The sequence below is a fragment of the Elephas maximus genome, chromosome 10 (assembly GCF_024166365.1).
Source record: "Elephas maximus indicus isolate mEleMax1 chromosome 10, mEleMax1 primary haplotype, whole genome shotgun sequence".
Classification (NCBI taxonomy): Eukaryota; Metazoa; Chordata; class Mammalia; order Proboscidea; family Elephantidae; genus Elephas; species Elephas maximus.
The window spans coordinates 41,983,502-42,006,712 of record NC_064828.1 but is presented as its reverse complement, the minus strand read 5'-3'; the positions used below and the strand labels follow the sequence as shown (position 1 = coordinate 42,006,712).

The following is a 23,211-nucleotide window of genomic DNA, read 5'->3' as shown; positions in this document are numbered from 1 at the left end:
TACACTATATAGGCTTCTTGGGAAATTCCAGATAGCTGTGGGGTCATCCCACCTTGTTCAATGTCCACTGATACCTATAGAAAATTCTGGGTCAGTCTTGAGTTATCAGAGAAAGCCCCCAAGAGAGTTTCGTTACAGAGGGAGTAGCTTGAACTCAGAATATTGGAGAGGTATGTTATCCATTGTATTGTCTCCAGACAGCACTGAACTCATCCTGCGAATACTCTGAGAGAATTACAGGATGGGGAAAACTTGCAGTTGTCTTTTTAGGAAAGATGGCAAAGGCATAGGATAAAAGTGGATAGGATATGCAGAGGGTAGTCTTGTATGTAAAATGACTTTCTTTGCAAGGTCAAAGACACTATAAATGTGGAAGAGAGACAGCAAATAGGATAGGATGTAATTGGAACACTAAAGTCAAAAAGTAATGTGTTTTCATGAGCTTGGTCATCAAAGGACTGCAAATCGTAGATTAAAACATACTACTTTATTCAGCAGTTATTATTTCAAAGAGAAAAGAGTAAGGTTTTGGACTTGTTACCTCCAACACTGGAAAAAATGGAACAGTTTAGCTACTTGGCAGATGAGAATTCATAATGGATTGTCATCCTTTTGTGGTGTCACCAGCTCGCTCACAGTGATTCAGTGTCCTCTTCCTTTAGGCTCATATGGATGTGGGTGACTATCTGTGAAGGTGAAAGTGGTTGGAATCAGGATTAGTTTAGGCATGTGGTTAGGAACCATGATTATTTAACCTGAAATTTCTAATAGCCATCCAAGTAAGAAAACCTCTCCCTGAGTACGTATAGTAAATGTCATATAGTTTTAAGTCTTATTTATCTCCGTTGAAGTACATTTGATGGCACATTAGAAAGCCTCTGCCACATAAGATCATAAGAGATTTCAAGATGTTACAATATTACGTTAATGAAGAGTGTGCTCTGAATATTGTAGTCATATTAATGGATTTCGTCTAGCATTTACAATTAAATTATTTCTGTTGTTTTAAATAATTAATATTATTATCAGTGCATTAAGAAAATTATAATCTATGAGGACTAATATTTTATCCCACCTCACATTTGTTTTTTATTGGGCTTGTGCCGATAGGACATCAGCACTGTATATCAGATCTTTCCAGATGAAGTGCTAGGTTCTGGGCAGTTTGGAATTGTTTATGGAGGTAGGTCAATTCACTAAAGTTTTTTACATAATTTAAATTTTTACATTCTTGTGTTTAGAAAAGAAAAGTAACATCTCTGGGAAAAACATAAAGGACAAAACCTATGTGTGTATAAGTTCGTATGTGTGCATCTTCCTGACAAAACCTGTGCATGTATATGTTTGTATGTGTGTGTCTTCCTGAGTGTTTTACCTACCTTCTTTTAAGTTTCTTATAATAGTCACTATTTAGAAAATTGTACATATTTCTGCTTTGAAAGAGAAAGTTTTCTGCTCATGAAAAGCTTGTTTGGCTTAGATACTGACAATCTCTCCACAAAACGCTGAAGCAATTTGATTTATTTAGACAAAATGTTGAGGAAACAAGGAAGTTGTGATTAACAGACAAATCAGTTCCATTTTCTGTTCGTGTATTTGATCAGAATCCTATAGAAGCCCATTCACAGGACAAGGAAAATACATCCTTTAATTGTTTAATAGTGTTAATAAAGTATTTGCTTCCTTAAGATCTGAATTTTTTTAATTTTTGAAGTGAAATACTGAATTTTTACATTTTTTCTTATTTCAAGCCTTTTGATGAATTTATTATTTTGACTTCCGTTGTTTTAAATTCTAGCCAGATCAATCATCATTTTCAAGTCTTTAAAGAACATTTAATTTTAATGTTTTACTTGTAAATTGCTGTCATAACTTTCAGTTCCTTAGATCAGCAACAGATTGTCTTTTTTGTGAGGTCAGGGTGCCCTGAAACAATCACAATGTCCTACCCCGTGTTATTTCTCATCATGTGATATTGGGCTTTTTGTTTAAAAATTGATTTCTGCTCTGTTTTGCAAAATAATTTTGATTTCTGTAAAACTCTTAAGTGATTTTTTTTATTCTACTTTTAGTGCATGTTAAAAAAAAAAAACACCGCGGTGATATTTTTAAAGCAACTTCCAGAGGCTGGCATGGCTTTGGGACAATACAGAAACGTTCTAGTGACCCATGCATTTATAAATTTTAAAAGAGAATTTTTTTATAATCATAGTTAATGATCATTATCTTTTTGATGGAAAACTTACGAGTGAACTATTTGCTAGTTCATAACAGTGGAGTAGGGAAGACCAAGTACTAGACAGATCGTTGCTGTATAAGTGTAATAATTGCATGCAAAAAAATAATAGTAGACAAAAAAAACCCAAACCCAGTGCCATCGAGTCGATTCCGACTCATAGCAACCCTATAGTAGACAGAGCATGATAAATATACAAAACTGCACATAGTTTCGGAGTGGGGTTGGGCAATGGTGAGTAATGAGGTTAGAGAGACCAAAAGGTATCAGATAATTTGGAACATCATATTTTGGAGAACCAGGCATAGAAGGAGGCCTCCACAAGGAAGACAAAGAACAGAGTCTCAGAATAGTAGAGGCCAAAGTAGATGTGACTTTGTTGAGAGGCGTTAAAGTGGTTGAGTTGGAATAGAGATTACCATAAGTCAGAGTTGAGTGATATTGAAAGCATAAAGTGAAAACATTTCATAATAAAGGGAAGGAATCAGAAGGAATAGTTGCAGTGAAAGTGTAGGATAAAGGAACATAAGATTTATAACAACAAATGTTGAAATAATGAAATTTCAAGTTAATTTCTGTATGACAAAAATGTAAGTAATTAGGTCACTGTATTTTTCATTTTCAGATTCAATTAACGTTATTATTGTCTGCATTTACTACAGTGTAATATTGTAGAAGTTAAGAGTTTAAGGTACCCCACAGATCCCTCTGGGTTTGTTGTGAGAATTAAATGGACTAGTGTATAGAAGGGGTCTATCATGTGATGATGATGATGATGGTGATGATGATGACAAATATTTTTTGAGTGTGGCATTTTGTTAGTACTTTACATGTTTATCTCATTATTACAACCCTACTACTGAAGATGAAAAATCTAAAACTCAAGAAGATGAAATGATTTGCTTAGGTTCTCAAAGCTAGTATGTGGCAAAATCAATGCTTTAATTGTTCCCACTATAATACACGTAAACTAGTTTATCTGGGCTTTAAAATTATACTTTCTTAAGGAGAGCCCTTTTATTGGCAGTGTGCATATTTTCTGTATAAGGTAACTTAATATCCTGTTTCTAAAATGTATTTATGAGAAAATGTCAGGCTGTTGACACACATAACTTTCAATCCTCCAATTCTTTTGTGTTCTAAATTATGACTAATTTTAAAACACATATTTGACATAGAATAATGGAGCTAAGTAATGAAATCTTTATCGATATGAGTCAGTGCTCTTCAGGAATGTTAATTTATTCAGTGAAACATCTTTTTAATTACTATAAATAATAATTAATTTTTTAAATTACTATAGGTTCTCTTTAATAAAGATGATATTTAATAACATTATGCTAATGTCTCCCTTTTTATTTTGAAGGCAAACATCGTAAAACAGGAAGAGATGTAGCTATTAAAATCATTGACAAATTAAGATTTCCAACAAAACAAGAAAGCCAGCTTCGTAATGAGGTTGCAATTCTACAGGTACTCCTTTGGTTTTCATTCGGGGCTGTAAAATCATCATCTTAACTTCTGTAAAAGAAAAAAAACTTATCCAAAAATCATTGTCACAGATATTCGGGAACACTTTAGTTAACTATAAAGGGGAATCAAACATCAGACTATTACCTGGGTAGTATCCTTCCTGCGTCTAGGCTGCGGTTGTTCTTTATTCTGTATTTAGTACTAGGTCTTGATGTATTATTAATACTCATTCAATCAATAATGTTTAAGCCTTTGCCCACAGTGAACATGGTGAGATCATTTTGTTTTACATTATAAGTGACCTTGCCTTGATAAATATTCTTCCTTTATGCTGTGATAAGTATATGAATGGGATACGTAACTGTCAGCATATCAGGTAAATGTGTAAATTAAGTCCAAGAAGCAGATCGTCTTGGTTTTATTAATGTCCTCTTTGTCTCTCACTGTAAGCCTTTCATCTAATATTGATCATGGCACTTGCCTCCTCTAATTAACATAACATTCTCTTTTTACTAACAGATTTTGTTAGTAAAGGGTATTATATGGTATATATAACATGTCACCTTTAAAGCTTTTTCTGCAACCAAAGGGAAATTGATCAGTTGCCTTCTAAATGCGGCCAACAAGCTATCCAGTCCCAAAAATTTAGACTGTGGATAAATGCCCATTTTTATATAACCACCATAATTGTCATGCAAGTTGATCACAGTGTTCTAATTCATAATTTTATTGAACAAGGTTCATTTGAACATTGCTAGTGAAACAAAACAGATTACATTTCTACATTCATGCCTTCATTCAGCCTCCATTTATTGAGTTTCCAACTTCCATAGAAGTTGGAAAAGATACAATTTCTGTTCTGCAGGAGCTTATGTGTACACAGACTAAAATGATAAACTAATTGTGTACAAATAGCCTACTGTACATGAAAAAATAATGTTAGACTTTCCTGGGACTCAGAATTTCTAAAGATGATGTTTTGTGTGTCTTGACCACCAAGGTAAAGTAGAGGACTATCACAGTGTTCTCTTCTTTCACGGAAGAGACCTTCAGATCTTAAGATGCTGATTCGTGACTTAATGTTTGCTCATCAGTTACCAAAAAAAGATGCAATTATTCTTATCTTATCAAGATTGACATCTGAAAACTTAAGTTACTGACATATCCCAAACCTGGACTTCTGTTCTTCCTGTCTGCACCCCCAGGTGGTTTCCTGGAAGCAGATTCTTTTGCAGCATGCTAACCTCCAGAGAAAGGAGCCCTGGTGGCACGGTGGCTACATGCTCAGCTGCTAAATAGCAGACCAGGAGTTTGAACCCACCATCTGCTCCCTGGGAGAAAAGACCTGGAAATCTGCTTCCATAAAGATTTACAGCCTTGGGAATCCTATGGGGCAGCTCTACTGTGTCCTATAGGGTTGCTATGAGTCAGAATCATCTCGATTGCAGTGGATTTTGATAAACCTCCAGAGTTACAGGAGATGAGAGGAGTCAGTTTCAGGGTTAACATGGCTACACCTATCTGCAGAAGACCAGCTAGATGTTGAGAGTCTAATTTATGTGTCTATGACTTTTAATTGGCTTTCCTGAGCCTGTCAACACATTATCAGCTGCGGGCACTGTAGTGAGGTAGAAAAATAAAATGTACCTCCACATAAACTGCCTCCCATCTCCTTCTCTAAAATATTATATGCAACCAACAGCTCTCTCTAGATTTAAAAATATATAGACATTTAGCAAAGATTTTATTATAATATGGTTTCTTCAAAAGAATTTGCTTAGATTGAAAGTCAAATTTGCCTGTCAAGCATATGAAAAAGTCAAACCTCTCTCATATTATAGCCTGGAAGCGCAGAAATTCTCATCACCTACCTTATCACCCAACCCTATTTTCCCCAACCATTCTTCGCTTCATTCATTCAACTAATATTTACTCAGTGTGTATCATGAGCCAAGCACTGTTCTAGGTTCAGGCGATAAAGACGCACAGGTCCTTGCTGTCACCTGTCTTTCATTCATCCATGCTTTTAGGTGGATATTTACAACACATTCTATGCATTGACTTTTTAATCACATTAAGTGAAATTGTCAGTCACATAAAGTCTTTTTTTAGGCTTGATGTAATTATATGCAGATACAAAGTTCAGGAACTCATACTTTATCATAAAACTGCTAATTATTTCAAATACGTTCACCAAAAAAAAAAGGGGGGGGAATTCATTCTGTCCCCCAAATGAAAACAGACAGGCCAAGAACATGTCTCATTCCTTTTTTATTGTTGTTAGATATATATCATTGTCTGATATATTAGACCCTCAAGAAAAATTAAACCCAGTATCCAGAGACAGGGAAGCCCATGCTTATCTCCTTCAAATCTTTGCTCAGATATCACCATCTATATGAGTACTAGTACTACTCTGACCCCTTATTTAAAATAGCAGCCTACCCAAACCCTCTCCTCCATCCCTATCCCTATACAGTATTTTTAGGCAAATAACATGTGCCTGCCTTCTACGTTTGTTGGCCAACTGATCCCTCCCCCAAGGAGATATTTTCTTAAGTGCCACTTTGCCGGTTTTTTTTTTATACATGCCGCTATTAAAAAAAAAAAATTAATATAGGGTGCATACAAAGATGCCTCAAGGTTGGGAGGAAGCAGTTGACCAACAAACATAGAGGCACGCATTATTTACGTAAAAATGTGGTATTCATGGTTCCTCTTACCCTGATCTGTGGGGTTTTTTTTTTTCTTTTCTATAGCACTTACTGCCTTCTAAGTTTTGATATAGTTTTATTATATTTTGTATATATTCCTCTCTCGCCGCCACCCCTTGGCCCTGCCACTAGAATACAAGGATCGGGAGCATAGAAAGCACTGTTTCATCTCCTAATGTATCCCATCACCTGAAACTGTTCTGGCACACATTACCATGAAACCAAACCCATTGCCGTCAAGTCCATTCTGACTCATAATGACCCTGAAGGACAGAGTAGATCTGTCCCATAGAGGTGCCAAGGCTGTAATCTTTATGGAAGCAGAGTGTCATATCTTTCATGTATGGAGCGGCTGGTTGGTTCAAACTGCAGGCCTTTTAGCTAGCAGCCAAGCACTTGACCACTGCACTACCAGGGCTTCTTTGGTACACATTAGGTACACAGTAAATATTTTTTGACTGAATTAATTAAAATTGTACAAAAACATCATCCTGTCTTGTAGCATGACTCACATAGTCTTTAATCAAGTTTCAAAAGGCTCAACTGCGTTTGCTGTTAATGGTGAATTGGTTGATTGGTTAGTTACGCAGGGGCATATGTGGTTTTCCCTGTGAAAGCCCTCATTGCCTCATCTATTTCTTATTAAAAGAGAGAACTCAGCATTTTAGAGCTGAAAAGGCAAAGTGGTAGCGGAAAGGGGGCCGAGAGAATACATTTGTGACTCACTAACTCTGATTTGGTCATAGTAAGTACCGTAATTAAAAGTTAGTTGAATGGTGGAGAAGATTTTTGTTTACATATCTTGAGGAACAGAGTTCTGTCACTCTGGATGTAAAAGTCATACCCAAAAACACTTAGAATCCTCTGTCTTGTGGTCCCCTGGCTTATGGAAGCTGGTGCCCTAGTTACTGGTTGTACCTGGAGTTCGACAGGGTCTATCCTCATCCCCTCCTTCTAATTGTCCAGAATGGAGCCATGTGGGTTGAAGTGGCTGATTAGAGAAAACCTTCTTCACACAGCTCTGCGGGTCCCTTTGGTCAAATTTTTATTTGTTTCTATTTGAGTGAAAGAGCACTGTAGATGATAGAAGACTTCAAACTTCTGTAAATATGGAATGTAAGAAAAAGTAGAATTCTCCTTTTATTTTCTGTTTCACCTTCTCAGCGAGTATGATTCTTATGGTATAGTTATCCCTTATGTATATCACTTAGAATAGCTCTGTTTTTGACATCTAGCAATACTTCATTATGCTTTAGAAGGATGATAATTAATATAGATGTTAAACTTATTTCATGAAATTCTTGAGGAATCCTGTTTACCTTGTTGTTTGGAAGTTTGTATCTTGATGAGAAGCATGGTAAATTTGAAATAAATGTTGTTTTTTTCTATTTGTGTCAACAAAACAAGAATATAAGGATGCTTATCTTAGGGTTATTACAAAAACTGACCTTCGTAAGAAAATGTAACCATAACTTAGAAGCTTAACCTCTAAGGTAAATAACATTGGTATAATTTATTTAATAAACTTTATTTGTTAAATATTATGTCAACACCAATTTCTTCAGTTACAATAATTTATTTTCTAACTTACCACAAAAGCACAATGCATAAGATGAAGATAATGCATATAATTCTAATTGATATATTATTGTTTCTACTTTGACTAGCAATTTCAATTTATATAAGGAACAGTACTAGATACAACATGTGAACGCATTTTGCAATTATAAAAGGATTGGATATAAAGATAAAAGAAAACATTAAGTATGAATTTTATAGGGCGTATATTAAGTGTATTCTCTTGTATTTATCTCTTAAAATTAGCCCAACCGTTATGGTTTCTCTGTTGTGAGGCACTTTTCTTCTCACTCAGGTCTCTCTGGACTTAAAAACAACACAGCAACAGCAACGAAAAATGTGGTTTTCATTTGCCTCGCTGTTCTCATATTTACAGCCCAGTCCCTCCCTTTTGCACTCTCATATACTAAACTTTGAGCTCTGTTTCCCTTCCATTTCTTGTTCTCGCATTCCCTTCTCCCTCCTCTTTGGCTTCCATACCCTTTTCCCACACTTTCACCTTTCTTAAAGAAAACAGATGCTACCCTTTTTGCCATCCCTTGTTTTCTTCCTCTGCCCATCTCTCTCCCTCTGGCTATATTTTGGTCCTTATCCCACTTGACTAATCTCAGTCCTTCCACAGTATTGTTAAGTTGCTCCTTTTTCAATCACTCCCGTCACTTCACCTCTGCATTTACCAGATCCTAGTTTTTCCCTACTAGCTCCTCTGGACTTCTTCCTCTTTCTTTCATCTAAATGAATTGTACAGATTTGGAACTCATTCCCAGAATGAGGTGTCATCCATTTTAAAACAGTTATCTGTCGTCTCTTCACCAGACATTCCCTAATTGAGCTCTTGAACTCTGACCTCTCACAGGCTTTCCAGTCTCATATTTCTGTCCTTAGAATGCCTCCACTTTACTTTGCCCCAGATCAGCAAGCCTAAAACCAAATGCTTCATTCTCTCTTCCTGGTCTTGTCGATTTTGTTACCATTTTTTCCAGTTTCTTAGACAAGGACTTAAGGAAAACATTAAGTCACTCAGCAGTGCCTGTTAAATACTTGCTTCCTTCAATGAAATTTACTGGGCCTCTGAGGCATAGAAAAATGAAACCCTTCAAAATCTGTATAAATCTCATTGGTTAGTCAGATACAACTAGGTATAAGACAGAAGAGCTGTGGGAGTATAGTGCAAGAAGTCAGTGATTGTAATTGAGGCCAGGTGGTTGGAATCAAGGAGCACTTCAAAGAGAAAGAAGACACTGGTGAAAACTTGAATGATTCATAGGCTTTTGATAACCAAAGAAATGGTAGAAAAGGCCTCTGGGCTGAGGGATCTCTGCAGCAAAATAAATATTCTTGAAAAAAAGTAGGAAAGTTTAGGTCAGTTTAGCATAGAGATCTTCAGCCATTTTTCTCATGTATCCTCAAAAAGAATCCTGAAAAGCTTTGTACCTATTTATGTGCTTTTAAGTTGGCATTTAGAACCATTTTATCAAAAGTGTAGAGTTTTCAAAGGTATAGGAATGTAGTTTTCTAATGTAGTGGAAATATTTATATTTGAAAATAAAAGTGTTAGGTAATTTTTAAATAACTAAATAACTCTTTCAAATAAAACTCCTAGATAACTCTTCTGTCATTAGTATCTAACTATCATAGACATTCGATACCCACAGTGAACCAATTAAAAAATTGTGTGAGTCGTCTCTTCTTTAACAATAGTATATTTTACAGCATTCCTATTTTCCTTGAGCTATATTTCTATTCCACTTTCCCCACAAAGTTGTATCCTAATAAATATGTTTCTCTACAGGGAAGTCTTTTATTGGTTCTCCTTTCATAATTTTTTACAGCAAATATAATTATATAATTTGAATTTCTTGACTATAAGACTTTAAATGTTTAAAAAAATATCCTGGGTTATCATTACAATTATAGGATAATAAAGTAGATAAAGTAACATTTTTATCTAGAAAGATATTCTACAAATCTTGATAAATACGTGGTGTTGTAAATACTTGGTAAATACTTGTTAGACATAAAAAATAAAATGTTACTAGAAATACATTTTTTAACAAGGCAGATTTTTTTTAATGAATTGGTAAGTGAATATTATTTATTGCTTGAACAAGACAGCGTTCAGCAAAAATATTATTTCTTTTTATTTTTTTTAATATAGGAGCTGAGAAAATTTGTTCACTTAAAAAGCTGTAAGCCTAAAAAAAAAAAAAAAAAGAGTGAATTATCTTCAGAAATTCATGGGAATCCTCAATCAATTCACAGCTCCATTAGGGCCCTCCTTTAATTTTGTTGAAAGCAAGGAGAATGGACACTGTGGCAGGAGCACTCATGACAGGCAGTATTCAGAAATCTAGAGAACATGGCATAAGTATTTGTGAGATCAAGGTGGGGAGGCCTCAGTGGTATGGCCCCTGAAGCATACTGGTTAGAAAAGACAGAACCCAGATCCTAAAAGAATTTGAGTCCACGGTTAGAATCAAAGCAGTGTATGCCACAGTCTTTGAAGAGCATAGGTTCTGGAGTTAGCCTGCCTGGATTTAAATCTCAGACTTGTTATGGAAGAGTTATATGAACTTGGACAAGTTACTTAGGCTCTTTGAGCCTCCGTTTTCTCATTTAAAAAACCTCAGAGATGTTGTGAAAATCAAATGTGATAGTTTTATAAGCTGTTAGTGGTGCCTGACATGTAGTAATGGTTCCATACTTATTAGATAGTATTATTATCACTAGGTTATAAGTCTAACTCCAAGGAACAAGTGTATAAGACCAGATAACTTGATGTTGAGTTCCTTACATCAAGAAACTAGGGAAATATCATTTTTTCATAACAAAGAACACAGTTGACTCAAACTTGTGAAGTAAGTAGCATCTGGGGTCTTAAAAGCTTGCAAGCAGCCTTCTAAGACACAACTACGGGTCTCAAACTCACCAGGAGCGAAACAGTAAGAAGATAACCAAAAGCACAGAGAGGAAACAAGTCTACAAGAGCCACAACTTCATCTGCCCTGAGGCAGAAGAACTAGATGGTATTCTGCTACCACCACTGACCATTCTGACTGGGGCCACAATAGTTGGTCCAGGGTAGGATGGGAGAAAAATATGAAGCAGAACTCACATTCTTATTGAAAAAAAAAAGGCAGACAAACTGGAACAGTAGAGAACAGAGGACCCCCTGAGATTATCTCCCTGAGATACTCTTTAAACCTAAAACTGAGCCTATCCTCTAAGATCACCTTTTAGCGAAATAGCAGAGTGACACATAAAATTAAGAATATCACCCATAAGTGCCCTACTTAAAAACCATCAGTATGAGTCCAAAAGGTCAAAAATTTCTCAAAAGCAAAGATGAGAACATAAGGGGGCAGGGACACTAGAGTACTGGAAACACAGAACACAATTAAAGAGAGTGTTGACACATTGTGATAAATGTAACTAATGTCACTGAATAGTTTATGAGGAAATTGTCAAGTAGGAACCTAACCTGCTAAAACCTAAAAAGACAGTATAGGTGTTGTCTTAGTCATCTAGTGCTGCTGTAACACAAATACCACACTTAGATGGCTTTAACAAAGAGAAGTTTATCCACTTGCAGTCTGGCAGTCTAGAAGTCCAAATTCAGGGCACCAGCTCCAGCGAAAGGCTTTCTCTCTCTGTCGGCTCTGGAAGAAGGTCCTTGTTATCAGTCTTCCTGTGGTCTAGGAGCTTCTCTCTGCAGGAACCCCGGATCCAAAGGACACGCTCTGCTCCTGGCATTGCTTTCTTGTTGGTATGAGGTCTCCCATGTCGCTCTGCTCCCTTCTTTCTTCTATATTTCAAAAGAGATTGACTTAAGACACTATCTAATCTTGTAGAGCTCATCAACATAACTGCTGCTAATCCATCTCATTAGCATCATAGTGATAGGATATACAAAACGTAGGAAAATCACATCATATGACAAAATGGTGGACCATCACGCAATACTGGGAATCATGACCTAGCCAAGTTGACAGATATGCTGGGGGGACACAATTCGATCCATGACAACGTCAGCCAAGGCTTTGAAATACTAGCTGGTTTCAGTTCTCAAAGCAGGTGTAAAAGCACAGGTGCCCACTCCCTTCCCCCCTGTTTTGCTCCCCTCTTTGTTCAGGTCCTTCTTCAAGGACTTTCCCCCAAGCTTGTAATTTTTCTTCATGGCTGTTAATCAGATGTCTGTTGATTTCACTATGTACTGCACAGTGTGTGAAGTCAGAGTAAGACTTAATCTTTGCCCTTGAAGTTTAAACTCTAGTTCCAGAGACAAGACATGTATATGAAAAGTTAAGATTTATTAATACAAGAGTATCATAGGGCAGTTAGTTTTCAGATGAGTTAACATTAAAGAGAACCCTTAAGCCTGTGAGATCAGGGAAGGCTTTATCACCTCCCTCAGATGTGGTTGTGTTTTTTTTTAATTTCACATGTGGTAGACTTGGTGCGAACATCTAATTGAACATTTATTAAGTTTTCCTTAAGAAGTTTTCAGTTTTGTTGGGGGGATCCAAAAGACTAAAAGGTAAAATGGGATTCGTATTATAAGGGGTACAGAGTCCATTTCCAGTTGGTAAGAGTTAGGGGAGAGATGGAAAAAAGTCATTCTAATAGGAGATGACACAGTGGTTAAGAGCTATGGCTACTAACCCAAAGGTCAGCAGTTCAAAACTACCAGCTGCTCCCTGGAAACCTTATTGGGCAGTTTGGTTTGGTTTAGTAGGAAGTTACCGATTGAGCCTGATCTTGAGTAAATATGTGTGGGCTGAATGAAAGATGAATAAGAGTTCATCGAAAGAAAGGGTAATATCAGAAGCAAGAACAAACATGGACTATTTAAATTAATGTAAACATTTGATTCTTATGCTGAATTTGCTGTGTTGTTATTTCTGAATTTTTTTTTTTTTATTCTGTCTAATCCCAAGCAAATAACATTTGATTGTGGCTTAGAGGTTGTTGTTGTTGTTGTTAGTTGCTATTGAATCAGCTCCAACTCATGGCCACCTTAAAAAAAAAAAGGGGGGGGAGTAGATGGAGAGGGAGGTAATCATGATAGAAAACCAGAGAATAATGTTGCTAAGTGTGGGTGAGAAAATGAAATTTTCTCTAAACTGGTGATTTTATTTTTTAATCACGAAGAAACCGATTCTTTCTCTAGAGAAAAAATATGAAATTTGGGTACTTTCTCTTTTAGTGTGTATTGATGGGTTGGTATATAATTCTGTTGTTTTATCTAATATGTTTATTATATTTTTTCAAGTGTTTCTTTGTGTTTTTCCACTTGAAGAATTTTCATGAAGTGTTGTCATTAGGCAAAACATGTTTTGCAGCTCTAACGTAATCTTACTGTTTTCTGCTTAGACTATGTGTATATATGTTTAAAATAAAGAGAAAAAGGAGGGCCTTTTATAAGAAAAGGAAAATGAACTTAGAATATTTTTCCAAATAGATACTGTGTTAGATTAGAAGTTAGTCATGGTAAAAACTTACTGTCAAAAGGCAAAACTCTTCCATTGTTTAATAAATTTCTCTCGACCTCAATTTACTTAATTGTAGATTGGAAATTGTGCAACCTTGGCAGGTTTGCTTCACAGAAATGGGGTGCTAAATTAAATGAAGTATAAAATCAATGTCTCCCACCATATTAACAGAAGAACACTAGTCTTTGGAGTTCCTTCATGGAACAGGAAAAAACAAAGGTTCCCTCATTAAGGCAGTTTGGGAGATGTTGTAGACTATATCCAGGCCATCCATGTCTTGGAGTGAACATAGCCTTTCACTTACTAAAGAGTCTAAGAAGTTCCATAATTCAGAATCTGTTTAATTTTGAGAATATGCCAGTTAAACACATTTGACCACAGAGCTCATATACAATTGTAAGATACTACCATCTGACCTTTTTGCTCATGATGTTCTGTTTTCTGACCTTGTCCAGTAGACAAGGGCCTACTCACTCCAGTTTCCACTATCTGGTATACGATGCATGAGAAGGATTGTGTCTACACAGATAATTTACCATTTTATAATAGAATGTTATGCTTTCTGGAGTTCTGAGAGCTAAATATAGAAGTTGGGCTACATTAATAAGATTTGCTACAAATGACACTTTTTAAGTCTAAGGCCAAGATTAGATTGAATTTATGTGCCATGTTTCCAACCAGGTAGATTAACAGGAAATAAAAGTGTTTTCCAGATGTGTCTTCATGTCTCTTCATTTGATGTAATATAGGGGAAAAAATCCTTTATTCAGCTTTTATTGTGCATTAAACACAGCTTGATCTACAAATTCCAGTTTCTTTAATTGTTCAAGCCATACTTTTTATGTTACCTCTTCTCAAAACACAAATCCAGCAATAGTGCGGGGGGGATGGAGATCATATTTTATGAGTGGAACATTTGTTGTTGTTGTTGTGTGCCACTGAATCAATTCCAACTCATAGGGACCCATAGGAGAAAGTGGAACTGCCCTGCAGGATTTCTTAGACTGTAATATTTATAGGAGCAGATTGCCACGTCTTTTTTTCCTACAGAATGCTGATGGGTTTGAACTTCTGACCTTTCAGTTAGCAGCCAAGTGCTTAACCATTGCACATATTGGCCAGTCATTAATTTTGTCTTTGCAGCCTTTGCTGCAGGTTCTCAAATATTACATCCTTTTGTTTAAATTCAACTTGAAATCGTAGTCTCGGTTGTGTGATGGGGATGGGTACTGGGATACATTCAGGATCTTTACTGCATGAATTCTCTTGATAGAAATAACCTCTCCCCGCCCCTCCCATTATAGTATCAAATTTAGCCATGTACAAACATTGATGCCAGTGAAACCTCGGAGTATGAAACTCAGACAGTGAGCTTAGAATTTATAGATTTTGTCTTTAAAATTTTCCACTCACACCTCTAAGCTGAACAGGAATTCCTGGTGATGGGTAGAAGATATGACATATCTTTGTACTGTTTCTACCTGGTGTGAAAAGTCCAGACAGGCTGGAAGCAGCATGAGAGATAATGTTTTCTGCATATTCCTCTCCCCTTCTGCATTTAGCTACTTCTTTTATAGAGAAAGGAAGGGGCTGATCATGTTTTTCATGTGTCTGCAACAGCCCTGGAATCTAAAGCTAGATTGAAACATTCCCAGAATCGATGAAGTGAAGAGTGATTGAGAAGTGTGATGGATATGGACACAGAAGCTATATGTCAGGCCTCAAGTGACTTTTTGTCATAGCAGATATTAAATTGATCCTTCTTTTTTTTCTTTCTTGGAGCAGTTTTACTTAAGATGTAGAGGAAAAGACTATGCATGGACTCAGTTAATTTAAAAGTAAAAAAAATGCAGTGGTGTGTTGTGCTTTATTAGCTAGTAGTTAAAAGTTGACCCCTTTAATACTGTCAGAGCAGAATGTATGTATTGTAATGAACAGTTAATAGAGATACTTCAACATAATCTTTCTCCCTCAAAATTTAGAACTACGGTAAGCCAGGGCCACTTTGTAATATTTAGCACAACAAAGGATAATTACACTGCAGTTCTGGTGATTGGTATGAGCAAACAGCTCTTGTCAGGAATAATCTGAACATTTCTGAGTTCCCCAGAATCTGCTGAGTTAAATTTGCTCATGGACTCATTGATCTGAATGTCCGTGATGACCATCCCCAGGAGGACGACCGTGATAACTGCTCTGGCTATTGAAGTCATGTGTGCATTTATTCTTCTCTCAATGTATGTTAGCCTTATTTTGTTCTAGGTGAACATCAATATGCATTTCTAAGATTTTATAGATGAAATTTCCCACAACATGCACCCTATTAAAAAAAAAAAGAGACACTAAAATATGAGCCTATTGAAATTGTAGACTTTATGCCAACTGAACAAGAAATGGGAACTCGTTCACAGGCAACATCTGAATGATCTTTATTCTCACTTTAGGCCAAAAGGGCTTTGATGTGGTGCAACATGTTACCCTGGCCTGGTGGAATGCTTCTGTCACCACCGAGGTCTAAAGCCACAACAAGGGAATGATAAACTCGAAAGCGCAAGTTTCTGACAGTTCGTTCTTCACCTGATGTAGCTCCTGTTAGGCAAAAGGCATAAGGAAATTTTATTTTCTGCTGCTACCACTGTAAATTTTAAATTATCAAGCTAAAGAAGGAAATTTGGCACAGATTTTTTTTTAAATGGCAGAAAATCTGTTCAATAACAATAATAACTAACTATGTTCTGGGCACTATTTCAAGTATTTTATATACTTTATATAATTAAGTCCTAGTTACATTATGAGATAGATACATTATTATCATCCCGGTTTATATATGAAGAAACTGAAGCACCTCAGAGAATTTAAATAACTCATCTGAAGTCAGGAGCTGGGAAGAGGCAGAGTTGGAATACAAACTCAGGCAGTCTCCAGAGTCTGAGTTCCTGATACTATGATCCAGGTCTTGAGGCTTTCTTTGTTGACATACTTGTTCTTGGTTCAGATCTGAAAATGAGAAAGGGAAGGGAGTTGAAAGACTTTCACTACAATTGAGAAAATCTAGGCCTTGCCCTTAAGGGACTACTGTAGTCTTGTAGGCAAGACAACAGTTTCTCTAATAAGTAAATAAAATATGATGAGTGTCATGAAAGAGTATTGCACCAAAGACTCTGAGAATACAGAGGCATCCATGTAGAGGCTGAGAGAATTAATGAAAGCTGTCTGAAAACTAAATATTCACACCAAGAAAAATCATCTGGCTCAGGCTGAGGGAATAGTATGTATGAAAGCAAGGAAAGGAGAGAAAGAATAAGGAAATATAGTTGACCTGAGGCAGACAGACAAAGACAGACACACACACATACACACACTGATGCATACAACACAGCCACAGAACCAGCTGAACCAACATCTCAGTAAAAGAGAGAAAACCATACCCTCAGGACCCATCTGGTTGACCTATGTCCTTAGAAACAGACTAAGACCAGTTCTACCACCCCACCTGGATACTGTACTGGTCAAAATGGATTCCCTAGCTGGGGCTGGCAGATCTGAAGCCAGCAGGATATGTGGGCCCTTTTGGGTGACTTCTTCTAAAAATGGTTTAGTGTAGCTATGGAGAAGAGTATATATGTGAAAGTGGAAGAAAAGAAGGTGGAGAATGTAGGGGTCAGGGAGGGGGAAAAGGAGCTGATTGTGAAGGGTCCCATATGCCCTACCAAGGGGATGCACCTTATTTTGAAGCTCGTAGTAATACACTGATGGACTTGAAGTAGGGTGATACGATCAGAATCACCTTTTGGGAAGATCACAGTGGCAGCCCTTTGGAAAAAAACTGATTGGAGGAGAACAAGACCTAAGGCAAGAAAGTCAGTTGGTAGGCTGTGCAAATCCCTAGGAAAGAGGTGATAAGGGTTCAAACCAAGGTAGTTACGGTGAAGATGAAGGTGAGGGATCAGTGTGAGAGGGATTAAGAAGGTGGACTCCATTAGATTTTGAGATCAATTGGTTGTTGAAAATGATGGAGAAATACGTTTAGAAAGATTTCCAGGTTTCTTGGTTATTCACCAAGAGAAGAAACACTAGAAGAATAGGTTTGGATGGAAAGACAGTGATTTCATTTTTTGGACATAATTCATATAAACAAACATACCTAGAAGACAAATTGGATATAAGATTTTAGAATTCAGGAAAAACAGCTGAGCTCACCATATCAACTAGGGTATTATTTTTTTTACCAAATTTTTTAATCATTTGCCATCTAAAAGATGCTTTTTTAGCGTCTGTCAGAGAATTACACACTATTTTTACTTTATAAGGCATTATGGAGCCTTGGTGGCACAGGGGGTTAAGAGTTTAGCTGCTGACCCAAGGGTCAGCAATTCAAACCCACCAGCCGCTCCTTAGAAACCCTATGGGGCAGTTCTACTCTGTCCTATAGGGTCACTGTGAGTTGAAATCAACTCGATGGCAATGGATTTGGTTTTGGATAAGGCCTTATTATGATTTCTAGGCCCATCAAATGACATGTAAATTGTGAGAGACTATGATTAGAAATGTGTGGAATAGTATGCTTTTCTTTCAATGCTAAAAAACTGGCAGGAATGAGAAGAAAGCCACTGCCACAGTGCCGCACCTCCAAGAAACGCACCTCAAGCACCCTGCCCACGCTGCTGTGCAATGGAACATTCTTGCTTCTGCCCCTCATGCCATTTAGATTTGGAACCTGGCCTCATCATTTTAAGTTTATTTTTTTCTGTGTTGATATGAGTTAAAGCACTTAGCCATTTTATAGAAGAGTTGTCAGAAGTACCCACATTAAAGCTGTACTGCTGCTAATAACCAGGTAAAAAGATACGTTGAACTTAATTCTTCTCTTGCCCACCTCACATTATGTTTGGGTATAATTGATCCTAAAGGTAGAAGAAAAAAGGGAAAACTATGACAACTTTAACTTTCCACAGCTAAATATATGGAATAAGTTCTCAACTCCAGATTTCTACAAAGCAATACTATTAGAATTAAAGAATGTAAGTACAAACAAAATATTGATTAATTTGAATAAAAACATACACATAAAGTAGAATATGCACAAACCAAAAATTAAAGTCACCATATTTTTACGAAAATAACACGCACCCCCTAAGTTTGTTTGCCAACCGTGCACTCCCCACTGTGAGGTATTTTCATAAAGGTGTGCGTTATTTGTTAAATCTTTATTATTTCTTCATAATAAAGATCCGGTTGTTTTTAGTGACTATTTTCCATTGATTACATAAGAATTCTCTAGGCAGCTTGGGTCAGGAAAATTTTAGTCTCAATCTTCAATTGAGATTTCCTTCTAGACTTCAAAACAAACAACTTATATTCACCCCATGCATGTCTTCAATCTGTTATGTGTGAATGGACACTATTCTTTCCTGTGCTTGAGCAAATGTTTCATTTCCTGAAAATTAAATTATTTAAATGCAACAAGCAGATGGCCAGAGTCCTGTGCACTGATATAGCTTGCTCTGCCATGAAATTTATTATTCAAATTCCTAAGCGAGGCCTGAGAAGTTACCAGAAATTCTTTGTACACATTACTGTGCTATAGTTGATCTTGCAGTTTTTATGCTATTTTTAAATTAATTCAGTTACTTGGGACATTAGGAGGTAAAGGTTAGAAAGCTATTTCGTATTTTATGTAGAAAACTAAAACTGAAGAAATCTTATAGACCAGTTTGGTTGAAGTTTATATTAGACTGGTCTTAAGATACTAAAAATGATAACACAAAACAACACACCCAGTGCCGTCGAGTCGATTCCGACTCATAGCGACCCTATGGGACAGAGTAGAACTGCCCCATAGAGTTTCCAAGGAGCGCCTGGCGGATTTGAACTGCCGACCCTTTGGTTGGCAGCCGTAGCACTTAACAACTACGCCACCAGGGTTTCCAAAAATGATAATATGGATGATAAATGATAATAGAAAAATACTCGCTTGACAGTATTACAATCTCTAGGCCAAAGAAACACTTCTTACTGGATAAATGAGGCATGGTTCTTTATATTCTGTTTTATTTTCTTTTGTCACTGTCACATTTAAAAACAAGTTAGGTCATTGATGCAGTGCAAAAAATACATCCCTTGAGTAAGCATCTATGATGGCCTTGTCTCTACCATACATAATAATCTTTTAAAAAATCAACCTATTATATATCAACTATTCAGAACATTCTTTTGCTGTTGGAAAGATTTTTCAAGTGCCATTCGGTGTATCCTTTAGCCAGCCTATGAGGCATAAAGATATTTATAAAACAGCAAGGACCAAGTGCAATGGACATATGAGTTTAAACTTTTTGAAAAAATTTTGCTTTATTACTAGTTGTATATACATGGCCTTAGTCTGATGTCTTCATTGAATATGTTTTAAAAATTTTTTATATATCTAACTATATTCAAAGTCCTTTATTAAAAAAAGCAAAATTTTCCCTTCTCCTTATCATACAGATGTCATTGGAGGACGTTTATTGTGTCCTTCAAAGCTTACCCTGTACATAGCACAAAATATTTGACGGTAAGCACTCTCATTAATCCCTTACTTTTGGCCTAGAACATTCTGGGATTGCACCGCTTCAATGAACATATATCAAAGTCCTACACTCTGTAGGGGGGCTCCACCTGTCATGTTATAGAGTGGGTGAAAGGAAAGAGGGATATATTGAGTGAAGGACTTTATACCTGTAAGAACTCAGGTACTTAGTGGAATTCAGGTAGAGGCACACGAGAGTTGACCATATATATGTGGGATAATTTAGATAGGAGAACTTCTTAGTCATCATGTTTCAAAGCAGATTTCATTAATAACCAGAAGTCTACTGACTCAAACCTCCCTCCCCCCACACCCTTCACAAACCCCCGAACCTAAGATAAGGTTAGTAGAGGCAGGAGGCTGAGCAGCTGGAGCACCATTCTTGTCCTCCTGCCCTGAAGGTCATTCTCTTGTAGCCCTTCTCTCTTTCTTTGCCCCCTAGTTTATCCTGTACCCAAGCGCAGGGAACCCCCTTGCCTCGATCCTTCCGTCTATTGATATTCTCCTTTCCTGTTCATTGTTCCTGCTGCCCACCCAGAAACAAAGCCTTGGCCATTTAAGGAAGCCAAACCCCCCAGAACATAGCTTGAGTGCTTAAAGTTAGATTAAATAGATGATAGAAAATAGATAGATTAGATAGATGATAGAATGATTGATTGATAGATGATAGATAGATAGATTGATTAGATAGGTAATCATAACTCAGCAGGATCCTCTAACATCATCCTTAAAGCTTCTGCCGTGATCATTGATTTAAAAAAGGAGAGCTGCAACCCCTGGACACCGAGAGCTGGTGGTCTTTCTAATCAGTGTGGCTATTCTATCAGGGAAGAGGCTTTGAGAAAATGAAACAGCCTGGGGCACAGGTTCAGGTAGCAGGAGATACGTTCTCACACTCTGTTGTTTGAACAATGCAATTACTGATGTTCCGTAGTGCATTTCCCACAGATATGTGCAATCGTATCAGACTCTCCTGCCTAAGGATGTGGTGCTCCCATAGCAGTCAAAACCAGCTGGCTACCTGGTCTTCTTTATAGGCAATAAGGACATATACAGTAAGAGTGGTGATAGTGTGAACTTGGTTGGCGCCACCCTCTTTCCATGTGCCTTAGCCCTGACCAGAAGAGATTAACTGTGGAGGCCTAGTCCCTCTGAAGTAGCCGATTTGACTGGTTAACAGTGTAACAGTTTCATGACCATTGATTCCAGCCCTCCCAAGGTAGAGGGCTGTGAGGAGATGAGTGACCATCTGGGCAGATCATGTTCATAAACTTGCCATTCCATGACCACGTTACACTGCATGGTCCAGCACCAAGGCATCGAAATCACTAAGACCCGTAAGATGTCAGAGGTACAGATCAAAATTGCCAACGTAGTGCACGGACACCCCCAGAGGCAGGCTATTGTCATAGGAGCTCCTGCCAGCCAAGCCTGACTCGGTAGTGAGTCAATGCCAAGCTTTCGCTGGAAATTGGTGGCACAGAGAACAACAGCAACAATGTGGATTCACCCACTACCCCCTCCACTGCTCACCAGCCAGCATCCATCTGTGAGATTCCTGAATAGCGAGCAGTTTCAGGTTTTAAGTCATTTGTGAAAAATTTATGTGCAATTTTGTTACTCGCTGAGAATTTTTTTCTAAATTAAAGCATTTTAATTTTTTCTACGTTCAGCTGTTAGAACATTTAAGATAGTCTCTGTTTTTGTTTCTTTGTTTCAATAGTTTTTGTAGGGATTCCTTTTATCATTGAAATATAAATAGAATATAAAATCATTTCTGTAAATTTAGAAAATTTTTTGTGTACACACACACAGAAATAAAAAGATCAAATGATCAAAGGCTTTTCTTGATGCCACAGAACAACACTTAAATATTATTCCAAGGCTATATCTAATGCTAACAGTAATTTTATTTGACATGTGACAAGTAATATATCAAGCAAAATGCAGCCTGCCAGTCACTAGCCATCAGTTTATTACAGAAGTATTTAGGGAGTACTTGACAACCATGCAGGTGTCCCACCTACTATGGTGTCCTGGACAAAGCTGATCCTCAATAATTATTTTTTTATTGTGTATATGGAGCCTTGGTGGCACAGTGGTTAATAGCTTGGCTGCTAAGCAAAAGGTCAGCAGTTGAGCCCACCAGCCACTCCTTGGAAACCCTGTGGGGCAGCTCTACTCTGTCTTATAGGGTCGCTATGAGTTGGAATCAACTCGACAGCAATGGATTTGGTTTTTGGTATTGTATTTATAGTGATCTTCCCTCGGATTAAGAGCTTCAGTGAGAAAACCCGTCAGCCTCCAATAGCAGAGCTTTTCCAGGCAAAGGTTTTGACTAAGACATTTTATCAGTACAGTCACATGCCCTGTGTGTAGGAATTTTCTGTTTTCTACATTAGATTTTTACCAGTTGTGTAGATACGGCCTAGTATGCTTATTTGAGACAGTATGCTTAAATATTGGAGAAGATCCTAAGAAATTACAGAGTTCTCAATATGGAATTCTAATTAAAACCTACTTACCAGTTTGCTGTGCTGGAGCATGGGTTTTTAGCATGGAGAAAATAATTTCACTATGCAGAGAAAGTAAAGATTATTTTTTGGAGACATAGAATTTCAAAAATATAAGACAGAAAGCACATGTGGAATTTAGAGGTGTTAAGAATCTTTAAGCGTGGGTTTCTCCATCGCTTTAAGCTTAAACAGTTTCGTATAATCAGTAAGCTTGCCAAACAGTCTCAGAAAAACTCATTTTCTTCAAGTGCTTTATTTCTCTTCAATAGAACCTTCATCACCCCGGTGTTGTAAATTTGGAGTGTATGTTTGAAACGCCTGAAAGAGTGTTTGTTGTTATGGAAAAACTCCATGGAGACATGCTGGAGATGATCTTGTCAAGTGAAAAGGGCAGGTTGCCAGAGCACATAACCAAGTTTTTAATTACTCAGGTAAGAAATCAATTAGAGGAAGAAAAAAGGCAATATTTAATATCAAATGTTATCCCTGTATAACTACAATTTTCTAGTCCCTACTTCCAAAGTCTAAACTACTCTATAAAAGGTTGCAGTGGCTCATTGTATTATCTGATTTTTATCTATGTCACCCAGAGTCAATACAACAAATTTAGTAACATGTCTGTTGGCACATGTATTAA

At 37.0% G+C, this 23,211-nt stretch overlaps 1 protein-coding gene across 4 annotated transcripts in view; it reads left to right on the top strand.

Annotated features, from left to right (window-relative positions):
• The window catches only part of PRKD1 (protein kinase D1), a 400,955-nt gene that overhangs the window by 351,112 nt on the left and 26,632 nt on the right, over positions 1-23,211 (top strand). For all 4 annotated transcript variants that reach the window (XM_049898953.1, XM_049898955.1, XM_049898954.1 and 1 more), the window contains 3 exons: positions 1,111-1,183; positions 3,603-3,709; positions 22,844-23,005. In XM_049898953.1, coding sequence (XP_049754910.1) covers positions 1,111-1,183; positions 3,603-3,709; positions 22,844-23,005 — 342 coding nt within the window. The remainder of the gene's footprint in view (positions 1-1,110; positions 1,184-3,602; positions 3,710-22,843; positions 23,006-23,211) is intronic.